Source organism: Tursiops truncatus, chromosome 4, assembly GCF_011762595.2.
Source record: "Tursiops truncatus isolate mTurTru1 chromosome 4, mTurTru1.mat.Y, whole genome shotgun sequence".
In the NCBI taxonomy this organism is placed as follows: domain Eukaryota; kingdom Metazoa; phylum Chordata; class Mammalia; order Artiodactyla; family Delphinidae; genus Tursiops; species Tursiops truncatus.
The window spans coordinates 95,768,206-95,783,089 of record NC_047037.1 but is presented as its reverse complement, the minus strand read 5'-3'; the positions used below and the strand labels follow the sequence as shown (position 1 = coordinate 95,783,089).

The following is a 14,884-nucleotide window of genomic DNA, read 5'->3' as shown; positions in this document are numbered from 1 at the left end:
ACTGTGTATTTCTCCATACACAGTTAATCTCATCAGAATCATCAGTGACAGTGTTTAACATTCAGATGATCAGACCTACTAAATTGGAATCTGGTGTGACTATAGTAAGGCTAGAGGGAGTGAAGGGTGGGGTTGGGGGAGGTAGAGCTCTGCATACTTAACAGATTCACTAAGTCACTGGTTTGCAAAACATGGCCCCAGCATCAACAATGATGAGAAATGTAAATTCTCTGGACCACTCCACCTCAGGTCTTGAATCAGAAACTCTAGGGATGGGGCCCAGCACGCTGAATGTTAACAAGATGATTCTGATGCTTGTTCAAGCTTAAGGACCACTGCACTCAGTGATTCCTTGCTCCTCAGTATAGTTTGAGAATGATCATCTCCAGGGTTGTTAAACAGCTGTATCTCGATAAAACAAAACTCATGGGTTTCTTTTCCTATTCCCATCTAAATATCTTCTACAACCAGGCCTTGTGGATAGATGTAGGCTGCAAGTACCATAAAGGAAGAAGGGTAGATGGGAGAGAGACCTTAGAAAAAAGCAGATAAATGGAGGTACATGTTTCTCCATGTTGTTTGTTTAAAGAAACAAACAAACAGTCTCACAAAATGAGAACGTCCCTAGAAAGAGCCATCCCTAAAAGGATCTTGACTCCGCTAATGCTTATCTTTTAATGCCATTTAAATTATTTGATAACATAACTTACAGGAAGTTTATTTAATGTTAACATCTGTGGTTCCTTTGTGGTCTATGAACCTCTGTCCATGAAAAGGAATGTTTGAAATGGATGTTCCTGGGACAACAGAAAAACCTTACAGATGACATGTGAGCCATGGGTTATGATGACTTTGGAAAACACTACAGTAAATACTTGTTGTCTTAATTTTCTGACATAAGTGAAAACAGATGCTTGGATTGAATGGCCAGTGAAGAACAAGTGTTATATAATGCAATTCCGCTAACAAATCTAGGGTCTCCTAAAACTGGATGGTGTTCTTTGTACACAGCTGGGAAAGGCACCTGAAAGTATTTGAGAAAGCACTGACGCATTGGTGAAAAACTGTGAAAGTGGGACTTCTTGCCAAGAGTATGTGGAGAAAGAATTTTGACTAACCTAGATATGAAGTATTGTTACTTCTTTAAGTGATTCAAGGATATTTTTTATTAGTTATTCTGGTGATTCAGTTGTTATATCAATATTTTAAATTTGAGTTACTGTTCCCCAAATAGGATAGTAAAAACAATCACTTGCTCTAGTGAAAGGCTGTTTATAAAGAGTTTTACAACTAGGTTGTTCTGCATTAAGAACAAAACTCTAGGGCTTCCCTGGTGGCGCAGTGGTTGAGAGTCCGCCTGCCAATGCGGGGGACACGGGTTCGAGCCCTGGTCTGGGAAGATCCCACATGCCACGGAGCAACTGGGCCCGTGAGCCACAACTACTGAGCCTGCGCGTCTGGAGCCTGTGCTCCGCAACAAGAGAGGCCACGATAGTGAGAGGCCCGTGCACCGCGATGAAGAGTGGCCTCCGCTTGCCACAACTAGAGAAAGCCCTCGCACAGAAACGAAGACCCAACTCATCAAAAAAAAAAATAAATAAATAAATATTTTAAAAAAAAAAAAAAAAAAATAAAAGAACAAAACTCTAAATCACACTAATACCAGTATGTTAATCAATCAAAAATGAATGGTGAGTCACACCACATTTAATCCATTCTAGGACTTTCATCTATTTCATATTTATGTTTTTGATTTGCATTACAAGGAGAACAAATACGACAATGCAGCATGGCACATACATGTGTAAGCACATAAGCCTGGATCTGGAAATGTGATTTTATATATCTGTATGTGTATATATATATATATATATATATATATATATATGTATATGTATATGAAACACCACCACTGTGATCCAGTTGCAAATTAGAGGATCACATTTCATGGGGACAGTTGACACAGAAACTCAGTTTCATGGAAATGTTGGCTACAAATCAAATGAAGAGAAACATGGCATTCACACTTAAAAGCCAACTCGAGCCACTGGAAAAGGCAAAGTTCTCTGCAAGTTCTTGAAAATATCAAACACCGACAGCTACCCTGGAACAAAAATCCAGGAACAAATAAAAAAATGACCTTACAAAACACTATGATATCTTGCGTTTATCATGCATATGTTATTGCCATAATTCATGGGACATGCTAACTTATGCCGTATTTAAAACCATTTAAGAATGAACTCTGGTGTTAATATACGGTATGGTTTGTCTCATCTGGTATGCACAGAGCTTATCAAATTAATGTAAATTTGTGCTTTTTGTAGGCTTGCTGATGCCAAGATAAATGATCAGGAAACCATGATATTTTCAATCAAGTGGAATGTTTAGCATGACATAGAAACACCCTTTCCTGCCTTGAAAAAATATACAAAGTGTGCATTGTCTTCTGAAGGGCTGATGCCTGCTGAATCCAAACGGATGAAGAGTCAACTGTGAGGTGAGGTCTAGGGCCAAAGTGGCCAATGGCAGAGGTTGGGGGTGGAAGCCAGAAGAATGGTCTGAGGACTCATGGTGTTGAGAGAAGAGGGAAAGAGGAAAGGAGGGAATTCAAGAGGAAAGAGAGAGAGAAGGAGACTGAAGGGAAAGAAGGATTACGAACAAAAAGAGGGAGGACAGAAAAAAAACAGAGTTCTCATTAGGGACTGATCAGTCATCTGATCAGACCAACGCAGTACCTGAGAGTTGACCAACAGACCAGGCATCCAGGAGAAAATCAAATCACACAGAACCACACCCCAAGCGTATGTGGAGGAAAAAATGACCAAGGACCATGATTTGTGCTCCCAATTCTTCCACAATAAAAGGTAAATCTTCTCTGAGCAAAAGCTTCCAAACCCCTGCGGGAGAGTTGGCCGGGGGAACAGGAGCTGCTGGTGGCAAGAATTATGTTTAAAAACCCAGAGCGTGGGGGCTTCCCTGGTGGCACAGTGGTTGAGAGTCCGCCTGCCGATGCAGGGGACACGGGTTCGGGCCCCGGTCCAGGAAGATCCCACATGCCGCGGAGCGGTTGGGCCCGTGAGCCACGGCCGCTGAGCCTGCGCGTCTGGAGCCTGTGCTCTGCAACTAGAGAGGCCACGACAGTGAGAGGCCCACGTACCACAAAAAAAACAAAAGAAAAAACAAAAAAACCCCACAGCGCCGTGGCTCCCGCCTTCAGGCCCTGGGTCACTGTGAGGCTGACACCCCACACGCCCAGACACATGAGACTCTGACTTCCAGCAACGGAGCATTCTTTTAGCTCAGCCTCTTCTCAGGAAATGTCCAGGAGACAAGGGTGTCCAGATCCTTCTTTAGCTGCCAGGGCAGGTGAAGAGTTTTCAAAATTGTGGCTGGCCTTCCACATCTCCTCTTACTTAGGTTAAGAAAATTACTACCAAAAAACCCATTAAAGTCACCCTAGTATTATTATTTATTAGTGGAAGCTAAAAAGAGAACTGGTATTTTTATTATTCCCTTTTTTCAGGGAAGCAGATCTGATGTTCAGAGAGATCAGGTCACTTGCCAGGCTCACAATGACTCCAATACTTTACCCACTAGCCCCTATTGCTATTTCCCAATATTTATCCTCCCAATTCATAACAAAACTACAGTTTAGGGTAAACTTCAATGGCAGAACATGGCCAGCATCACTTTCCTTCTAATTCTAGTAAAAGTATGAGTAATTAGAGTATTATTCTGTGACAGCAGGATCATTGGGGTATTTAAAGAGGATGAGCCATGGGCTTCCCTGGTGACGCAGTGGTTGAGAGTCTGCCTGCCGATGCAGGGGACATGGGTTCGTGCCCCGGTCCGGGAAGATCCCACCTGCCACGGAGCGGCTGGGCCCATGAGCCATGGCCGCTGAGCCTGTGCGTCCGGAGCCTGTGCTCCGCAACGGGAGAGGCCACAACAGTGAGAGGCCAGCGCACCGCAAAAAAGAAAAAATGGGCCCTTCTTCAGATCATCTGATACCTGATCCCAAACTTACTGGATAGAGATGCTTTAACTCCATCTGGGAACGTGAAGGGAGAAGGAAACTCTGTCCTGAATCCCTCACTGGCATATCTGTAACAGCACTGAATTCCAGAGTTCTCTGCCAGCATGACTTTGGCAGTCACCCCAATCCCCTCCTTCAATGACAGAATCTGCTGCTCTCAGAGAAGGAAGGCCTGTTAAGACTCGCATGCCCACACACGTGTGCACGGCGGACTCTCAGCAGGGTCCTTGGAAAACCAGAATGTTTTCTTATCAGCTAACAGATTGGAAAAATCAAAGGATGGCATTAAAGGAGGAAGGAAATCTGAAACTCCACTTTGGCATCTTGGAAGCAATGTACCCCCAGCTTCATCCTATCAGGGGTTCATTCTCCACTCAGAGAGATCTTTCATTTTATTGGAGACACAGCAGAATACACTTCAAAGATGTTTCAGATTATAAGTCATCCTACATGCTCATAAATTACCCTTAACGTAAAGCAGAAAGAAGATGGGCTGGAATGTATATGGTAACATGCACAATTAAAGGAACAATTTCCAAAGGCAATTCTCATAACCTAGACCTTTGGAATGGGGGACATTTATTCAATGTTTTCTCAACTCGTATTTTGCATTGACTGGGATCATAGGGTGCTTTTTCTTAACATATTACATAAATCCATTTTTTCTTCTTTATGTACATAGGTATCACTTAAAGCTAGTGCATGACAACAAAATGGAATAGTTTAACTCCTGCAGATTTTAAGAAAATGACCTTTGTGTGGCCAACGTATATTAGTTTTAAATAGAACTAATTTCAAGCTCCTGAAAGCATGAAATGTCTAAATCATCCTTATAATCCTAATATGATGATTTTTAAAATTATTTTCTTTTTAAATTGTATTTCTTTTTAAAGTTAATTTTATTTTTTAAATTAAAATATTTAAGTATGTCACTCCCCCCCCACTGGTAACCACCAGTTTGTTCTCCATATCTGTGAGTCTGCTTCTTTCTTGTTATATCCACTAGTTTGTTGTATTTTTTAGATTCCACATATAAGTGATATCATATAGTATTTGCTTTTCTCTGAATGACTTATTTCACTTAGCATAATGTCCTCCAGGTCCATCCATGTTGCTGCAAATGGTAAATGCCATTCTTTTTTAACGGCTGAGTAGTATTCTACTGTGTGTGTGTGTGTGTGTGTGTGTGTGTGTGTGTGTGTGTACCAATAATATTAATGTGATGTTTTTTTTAAAGTTAATTGAATGACAGAATAAGCAAATGTAAGTCCAGTTCTGAAAAACAATCAGCCATAGCTTCTCAGATCTAACCTCTGAGATTTTGTAAAAGTAGACATTTGAACTTACGTTCTAACACCAAAAACAAATGTTAAGCTGAATTTTAAACATTTTCTTATTTTATTTGGCCTGAGAAGGAAGTTTAAAAGTTTTCCAAATAATGCTTCAAAATCCAGGAACAAAGTAGAACGAAAGAAAAATCACCTTTAAGTTTGTTTTAAAACTTAAATAATAAAATAATTCACTTGCAACTTTTAAATTTTACCCTGCACTCATCCAGAAAGATTTATGAAGCACTTACACATGCAAATTTTCAAAACCTGTAGATCAGTGGTCCTCAACTCTGGCCACATTAAAATCACCTGAGGAATTTTTAAACTCTCCCATCCCAGACCAATTAAATCATAACTGAGTAGAGGAGCAGAACAGTACTGATATTTTTGAAAACTTTGTTATTCTAATGCATGGGTTACAACTGCTGAGGATAGATATTATAGTATTTATACTCATAGCTAAACTTATTTTAAAAGTAAACACTGAGTTGCTATATCATAGGTGAAACTTAAGTTAGACCTCAATTTTCTCTAAAATTTCTAAAATTTCTAAGTTAGACCTCAGTTTTCTCTAAAATTAATTTCTAATCTGACCAGAAGGTGCTTGGACTGGGTGGATTTGGTCTGATTTCCTAGTGTATGGCTTTAGATGTATAGTCCTTGATTGGAGAACAATAATGAAACTTCTATGAAGGCATCACATCTCCTAGCTCCTTTCCAGAATTCCACAGGGAGGGATGTTAGCTGACTTCACAGCCTGCTACACTGAGAAGGCCTAAAAACCTCAGACTAGCTTTAAGGCTCCCACATTTCTACCAAAATCACTGGGAATATAAGTCAGGGTTTTGTTAGATCAGGGAAACCTACAACACACTATAAAAATCTCACTGTGGAAAGTTCTTGGTGGGGAACCCAAGCGAAAATTATGAGCAGTGGGGTGGGTAAGTCCTGATTCAGTCTTGCTGTCCACAGAACTTTTACAAAGTAGCCTGAGGCCTTGAAGTTTACCCTTCTCACCATGTACCTCCCAGGCCTTTGGGACACCCCAACACAAGAAGAGACTGTGGGCTATTCTCTATAGAAAATACTCGGTAGGGTATTCTAGTATTAACATTCTACAAGGTTCTGGGTGTCATATTAAGGATATATTTTGTGTACAACCTAAATTTTGTGTTTTGATTCCTAGGGCATATGGAAGAATTGTTGTTGTATTCATACCAAAAAGGAGCTGAAAGAAGCTCCTTTAGTTTAACAAGTTGTTGTCTCCATCATATCCACTGCTAGAAGTATACTTTCATCCTCCAAACAAAATTTTAATTCGACCTATAGCAACCCCTCCATATACTGGAAGAGCCACTCAATGATGTTTCAGAAACACATTTTATGGAGACTGTATCATCACCTTCATAGGTGTTAATTGCTTAATATTTGTACATTTTGTCAAAGAGAACTTTCATTTTGTCTTACGTTTTCTCTTTTTAAGAGATGATGGCAGCTGAGTCTTACAAGGAAGGAAAAGCTTCTATTTTGGGGGCATTTACTTTGCATACTGCTCTACATGGGATTGACCACACTTGAGGAATCCAGGCATTGACTGGCCTTTTATATACAGAAAATAGGGTCCACACTGAGTGCTGAATATATACCTTGAGTCTTCGTAGTAGTGAGATATTTACCTCAATTCTCAGGGATTTCCTACAACAACTCCAACCATGGAGGCAGACAAATTGGTTAGTTTGCCTGCTGGGCATCTGCCACTAAAGGCTGAACTCTGTGAGAAGTAGATGGGGTGTTAATGCCCAAACCAGTATATTTTTCTGGAGTTAGATTTCCTGTATTAGTTCCACTATATCATTTACTAGCTGTGTGACTTCAAGCTGCCATTGGCCATTTTGTGGTGGGTAGACTCTAAGATAACCCCCAGTAATCCTCATCTCCCGTTATTGGGTAATCCTCTTGTGTGACAGGACCTGGAAGTTGCTTCTATCCAAGAGAATATGGCAAAGGTGATGGGTTGCCACTTCCATGATTAGGCTGTATTGTAATTTCCGTCTTGCCTGCAGACGCATCTGGGTTTGTACACCTTGATGAAGCAAGAGGCCATAATAGAGAAGCCCATGAGGCAAAGAAAAGAGGTGACCTCTGGGCAACAGCCAGTATGGAAATGAGGCCCTTAAACCAATGATCCTCAGGGAACTGAACTCTACCAATAGCCACAAGAACTTGAAAGGTGATCCTTTCCCAGTTGAGACTTCAGATGAGACCTGAACCTGGCCAACACCTTTGCTGCAGCCTTGTGAAAGACCATGAAGGGGACGACCCAACTAAGCCAGACTCAGACTCCTAACCCACAGAAACAGTGAAACAAAAAGTGTGTGATGCTTTAAGCTGCTAATTTTGTAGTAATTTATCATGCAGTAGTCGATAACATACTCTTTACGCTTAGTTCCTCATCTGTGAAATGGGGATAATAATATATATTCCATAGGTGTAAGGATAAAATGAGACAATGTATATAAACACTTAGCATTAAACAGCATGCCTGATACTTAGTAATATGGTTGTTGTAATAGTCTTTAAATGTTATTTTAACAGAATGTACGTATTTAAACCATTGTTTTTCTTTTTTTAGCATGTTCATTCTTTGGCTGATACTATTTATTTTTATATCTTTATTTTACTACTCTCGTAATGTCTCACATTAGATTATCCTATTAATTTTTTAATTTTACATTTATTCTTAGATCACTTTCATTAAGTTCATCTATTTACTTTCCATATTCTCCCTTGCTTTTATACCTGCTTTTATAAATGGCAATCAGGAATCAGGCAAAAGGGAAATCATTCTGAGGATGGTGACCCAGATAGAATAGTTGGTCACATTTGCTTAATGCCCCTCCCTTCATTAGACACCTCACTTTCGTCTTAGACAAATATTCTGTCAACACACATTAACCTATAAAAACATTTTAACTGTCTTTTCTATAATACAGTATCAATGAATTCGTCGATTCTCAAGTGCTACCCTGTGCCTCATTAACTTTTTTTTTAATATATTTATTTATTTATTTTTGGCTGCGTTGGGTCTTTGTTGCTGCACGCAGGTTTTCTCTAGTTGCAGTGAGCGGGAGCTACTCTCTGTTGAGGTGCACAGGTTTCTCATTGAGGTGGCTTCTCTTGTTGCGGAGCATGGGCTCTAGGCACACGGGCTTCAGTAGTTGTGGCACGTGGGCTCAGTAGTTGTGGCGCATGGGCTTAGTTGCCCCGCAGCATGTGGGATCTTCCCAGACCAGGACTCGAACCCATGTCCCCTGCACTGGCAGGCGGATTCTTAACCACTGCGCCACCAGGGAAGCCCCTGCCTCATTAACTTTTGAGAGCGAGAGATAGAGACTAAAATTCCTTAATATTTAGTATCTCAGCCTGATATAGCAGTCTATAAGACCAAACTAAACTAGTGAACGTGTAATTAGCACAGAGACACCTTATTTTTAAGCACTGGGTTCTAAACATGATAGTCTTAGCATCAAAAAACTATATTTGATCAACTTTTACATTCCTAATACAAGTTTCTTTTATCACAGGGGCTGGATCTCATTCAGTTTTACCTAGTAGACAGTGCTTGAATAGACAAACAAATCTATACAACTGCCAAGAAACTAGAGCTGTAGAAAATGCTAAAATAATTCCCCTGTGGTTTTCAGACTTGTTTGTTTTCTTTTAGCAGTGGAACCATTTTTTCCTAACGTACTCCTTAATACAGTCCCACCAATATATAAATGTATACTACTCAAATAAAAGCAGAAATCCACCCATCAGGGTTCTTTGCCCTCCCCACTATTCCTCCCCCAAACTCCTTGTTCTAAGATGGAAAAGACCCTCCCTGGCTCCTTACAGGTATTAACTACCCTCTGGAGAAAGGGACTGGGTCACTGGAGTGACACATTCTTGTTTTGTCAAAGTGAGGTTGGGAGTGCTCCGAGGAGAGTGAGAGCTAGACTCCAGGTGAGTGGCTGGAAAAGTTTAGAGTAAGACATGAGCCCTCTTCTCCAAAGACAATCTGCTACTTCTGCTTTGTAATCAATCTTGGGGAGTCAAGACAGATAGAGACAAGGAAGACACAGTCACATCCAATGTGGACTCAGTCTTGGCTTTCCCTCTGGGTACTTTAACACCTGCTGAGCTCTGGCCCCTGGAAGTGGCCTGGGCTCTGGCCATGCAGCTACCCCTGTCGGGAAGGCCCTTCCACTACTCTCCTCCTTGCCCCAATGTATGTTTGTCTTCCAGGCTCCTACTTGGGTGCCTTATCCCCTCATAATTTTTGACCCCTCTAGTCTGGATTGGGCCCTTTCTGATTGTTCTCAAAGTTCTTTGTGCTTCAGCCAAATCAGAGGATGTTCTCACTCTAATGCAATTATTCCTTTACAACCCTGTCTTCTCCATCAACTGGTCAGGAAGACAAAACCTTGTCTTCCCAGCCTCAGTGCTCTGCATATACATGGAATACAGTTTGTTACTTGAACAAATTAACATATCTTTATGTAGAGCAAGGAACTGATATTACATAGAAATTAAAGGTATGGTCTTTTGCCACTTGCTGGCTGGATGACTTTGGGCAAACACTCTGAGGTACAATTTTATCCTCTGTAAATGGAGAGTAATAAAATACCTGCTTTACGAGAGAGAGGCATGGACATATATACACTACCAAATGTAAGGTAGATAGCTAGTGGGAAGCAGCCGCATAGCACAGGCAGACCAGCTCGGTGCTTTATGACCGCCTGGAGGGGTGGGATAGGGAGGGTGGGAGGGAGGGAGACGCAAGAGAGAAGAGATATGGGAACATATGTATATGTATAACTGATTCACTTTGTTATAGAGCAGAAACTAACACACCGTTGTAAAGCAATTATACTCTAATAAAGATGTAAAAAACAAAATACCTGCTTTATAGGGGAACTTCGAGCATTTAGTTAGTTTTCCACATTAAAAATATTTAGCCCTAAATTACCACAAACAATATGAGCTCAAATAATGTTATCTATAATAATAGTGATGAGTTATTGATAGCTATGGGAGTTACTGTTATTAACATCATCTGCCCTGTGATTTTTTTTCTCCTTGGAGTCAGAGATTTCTACCCTGTCAGGTAAGAACCTGAGGCCAAAAGCCAGCTTCCTCTTCCCTCTGCACTAGCCAAGAGTCACGGCCAAGAGCCTCATTCCCTCGGGCCATCTGATCCCACTTGTATTGGAGATGCTCCTCTCTGGTTTTCCTCACACCTACATCAGGAGGACTGATAGAGCTGCCTAGAAATAGTAGCCTTTGCCTGCTAACTGACTGCACTTTTCCAAACACAGGAGTTTCTGCAGAGGTGTGTCAAGCCTCTCATGTCCCATTATACTACATACATATTGCTCTCTGTGGTTTTTATTTCTGCCTGTATGCCAGGGGAAAAAAAGTTCTATGGTTCCAAGAATAAAGAATCCTAGGGGTATCTGGAGCATAGGGGCTTTCAAGGATATAAAACAATGTGAGAATTCTTCAGAGCCTGTATTATGGTCTAATTCTCCTCCTGAAAAACAAGTTCAAGAGGATCTCTCCTGGAGGATCTGTGAGGCTTTATCAGTCCCCACAGAAAAGCTGATCCTAGGGCAAAGGTGCAGCTTTCCATAGAGAAAAGCAGTGTTTAAACTTGACAGTCAAACATTCGGTTGAGGAAGGTCGGGCTAGAAAACAGTAGAGTCCTTCTCTCATTGTCCTGCAGAGCAACACAGCTCCCTTGCCCCACCTTTCACCAAGAACATGCCACCTCATTTGCTACCCTCCCAGAGGTTTGTCAGATAGTCTGGACACAAGATCACATATTATTTGGTGTGCATATTTTTTTCGGTATTGATATACTTTTCTGCAACCCAATAAACATTTTTTTGAATACCTGTTATATGTCAGACCCTTTACTAAAAGTTTTGCAACTCTTACCTCATTTACTCCTAAAATACTGTAAGACGGTTATCATTATTCTCATTTTACAGATAAGAAAACTGAGGCTTAGCAAAGGTAAGTGATTTGCCAAAGAACATAGTCATCAAGGGGTAGGGAGGAGAAGAGGTCCATTAATAATACTCTCAGACTTTAAGCTTTTAAAAAGTAACAAAGACTCTTGCAGTATCTTATTTTCTATAACAAAGTATGTGGCTATGTATGCAAGTATGCATAAGACACGTAAGAAGTGATTTCTTATTTAAAAAGTAATTTCTTTTCCCTATAAATAGTCAGCTGTATTTATATTCATCAACTATACGCCACCTCCCCCCCCCCCCCACACACACGCAGCAGACAGGTTCTAGGGAAAATGTGAAGATTAGGATAATGTTTAAAATCTTTACAAGAAACCTTTTATTCAAGGGAAGGACAGCATTCACATGTACACTACAGAACTTAACTCCTAAGATTTGGGTCGGAACAGAGCAGAACACAGATATCCAGTCAGGAACCTGGGATCCAGTCCTGGTTCTGTCATCAATGTGGGAAAGTTACTAAATCTCCCTGTATTTGGGTGCCTCCATTTGTAAAATAAATGATTATACTGGTCAATGGTTCCCAAATATTGACATGTGATGAAGTTTTCATCAGTCTGTGGTAAAATGAGAAAAATAGAACAATGGACTTATTTGTATCAATTCATTTGTTTTATAAATCTGTTAAAATGGTTAGCTTTTATGAGCAATGGGGGCTTCCCTCCTTTGAACATTCTCACATGGCATAATTCAAGTATGTTCTCTATAATGGGACCCTGATATTAAAAAAATATATGTATTTTTATGGGTCCATAAATCCAAAGGTCTGGGAAACCCTAGCCTAGGTGATCACTAACATCCTTCCTAGCTCCAAAATTCTATACTCTTCTTGAATGACAAATGATATTTAACTAACTCTAAAGTAGGAAGGAAAAAGAAAAGAAAAAACCTTTTATCTCTTTTTTTTTCTTATTTATCTCAGTATTTCCCCAAATGTGAAAAATAAGCCCCTGGCAAGATATAATAGCTATTCCACTAGAAAAAGGACTCTTAGTCAAACGAGTTTGGGAAACAATGGGTTAAATAGGTGGGACAGTTTTCTTTACTGAGAAATTTTCAGAACCTGTCAAGTTCTAAAGTCTGTTGTGACCCCACCCCAGAACAGAAAAAAGCATGAATGCTCCCCAAGTAATTGATGGGAAGAAGATGCCTGCCCTAAACCCCTTTTGAGGACAGTACACCTATTCGTGGAATGCAGTTTGAAAAAAGCCAACTTCAGCTAAAAGAAAGTCCCTTGGTAGCTTCAATGATAAAGAAAAAACTTAGCATTAGAGACAAGGAGACTTGCCATTTATTTTATAATTATATTAATTTGATAGTTTTTTTTCAAATTACTGAACCTATGGATATTTTTTAAAATTACAAAAGAAACCTGGATGAAAATACTTCAGATTAAAGTGCAATGAACAAGACAAAAGTTCTGTGGCTGTTTTTGACAATGCTTTTTTTACCATAACAAATAAAGGAAAATTGTGTCAAGAGATTTGCATCTAGTGATTGCAACATGAGAATTAAAGCATTTGGAATTTGCAGAAGTCTGCAGTCACAAAATTATGGCTCTCATCCTTACACAGTAAATACAAGGTAAAATAAAAACATTTGGAGGTATTAAGCCTGAGAAAAACTCCAGACTTTTCTCAGATGGTGGGTCCTTGTTAAATATTTTAGCAGTAGGAACAGTTAATTCTGAATGCTTGTGGCTCATGACTGATTTATTTAAACACTTTTACTACTACGCTTAAGAAACAGAATACTTGATAGAAGAGAAAGATCTAGTAGTGTATATTTTTATTTTATTTTATTTTGCAGAGTTATCGTAGAGTTGAAAAGGTTTACTCAGCCTTTTTTATTGCTTTTTATATCATCATGTGAAATATCAACTAGCCAAACCCTTCAGCTTTCACGCTCTGGATTCAAGTTTCACTTAATACACGGAAGAGAGAATGGTTTTCACTTGGGACAAGATGATCTTGGAGCAAACTACACAGAGGGAGGACCTAGCAGGATCTTTGGATATTCTGACCTGAACAATCTTTCTTTCCGACTCTATGCACAGCAGGGTTTTGACAAGCTCATGGCTCTGCATTGCCTCTGATATTTTCCATCATAACTGTATGAAAATTCCAGCCTGTTTTTCCTAATCCTGCTGACTACAGCAGTCTGCAACCATAAAAAGCCTTCACAGACCTGAAGTTGGCTTGGAAAAGTGCCTCTGCAAAGGAGCAAAAAACTACCTGCAACATTTATGTTCAAAGATAGGAGAGAGGTAAGTTCTTGTTTTGGTGCTGATGGGCTCAAGAGATTGTTTTTAGCGTCTAAATTAAGACAATTTCATTTTCTTCTGATGACATTTGTAAACAAAATACCAACACTAAAATGAGAGCAATTTAGCCAGGAAAAGGAGTGTCATGTCCAGCAGATCAAACCCTCTTCCAAATTCCACCAGAGAGAAGTGTCTATATATCAGCACATGACCGTTCTTTGTCGGTGTGCCCTGCCTAGAATCCTTCAGCCTCCAAGCTAACAGGTATGTGTGAGGTTTACACAAAAGATTCTAGGTTTCAAATTAGCTTCTTTTAAACCTTCAGCTAGCACTGATTTAGTCTCTGAGGAGGGGGATAAAAACACCAAACAAGTCTTTTCAGCAGACTATATAATACCCATCTATACCATACAATTCAATATACAAATACTGTAGTTGAAGCTATACCATTCAAGCTACTGTGAACATCTGCTAAATCTAATAAGAAGTTGGTTTTCATCTTTTGCAATAAAGAGATCCAACTGAAAATTAAATAGAGGGGGGTGTGGGGAAGCAAAAGTTTAAGCTACTTCTCCACACATTTGAATTCTGACTCTCCGAGAAGAACTCTATTCCCCCCATCTGGCAAAGCAGATCACATTTAATACCAACATTTAAAAACTAGTATCTTTTAAACATTATTTTGAAAACACAAAACATCAGAGCTACTTGCCTTTTGGCAATTTCTGTGCATTTCCCAGGGCTAGTGCAATACTTCCACAGAGAAGTAGACACCCCAAGCTGGAGAGCATGTTGCATTTGCCACCTCACACGGGGAGTGATGCTGGTGGGAGTCCCGCAACCCTGGAGCTGCATTTAAGTGGACTGTCTCTCGGTGACAGAGGAGGGCGGCTGCACTTAGCTATGCTGTGGGCTTACTCACAGGGGGTGGAGACAAAATGACATCACACCCTTTCCCACACACACATCAAAAAAAAAAAAAAAAAAAAAAACGCACAGCAGCAAAAACATATCATCACATTTCCTGCTAGGTTGTAACTGTCTGTCTCTTCTCTTCCCTCTATGATATAAAACTTGAAATTATGGTCAAACTATATTTATGAAAGAGAAAGTAGTTGGGCAATTTTGAAACATGTGATGAACTCTTTTTTAAAAATCCAGAAAAGACATC

At 40.0% G+C, this 14,884-nt stretch overlaps 1 protein-coding gene across 31 annotated transcripts in view; it reads right to left on the bottom strand.

Annotated features, from left to right (window-relative positions):
* ABI3BP (ABI family member 3 binding protein) overlaps nucleotides 1-14,684 on the bottom strand; it is a 259,130-nt gene extending 244,446 nt beyond the window's left edge. For 11 of the 31 annotated variants that reach the window (XM_073804331.1, XM_073804303.1, XM_073804318.1 and 8 more), the window contains exon 1: nucleotides 14,426-14,585. In XM_073804331.1, the coding sequence (XP_073660432.1) occupies nucleotides 14,426-14,504 (79 nt within the window). In that variant the 5' untranslated portion in view covers nucleotides 14,505-14,585. Of the gene's footprint in view, nucleotides 1-14,425 lie in introns of all 31 variants that reach the window. The other 20 variants (XM_073804307.1, XM_073804305.1, XM_073804316.1 and 17 more) reach the window with 5 other exon arrangements.
* Between the last annotated feature and the right edge of the window lie 200 nt (nucleotides 14,685-14,884).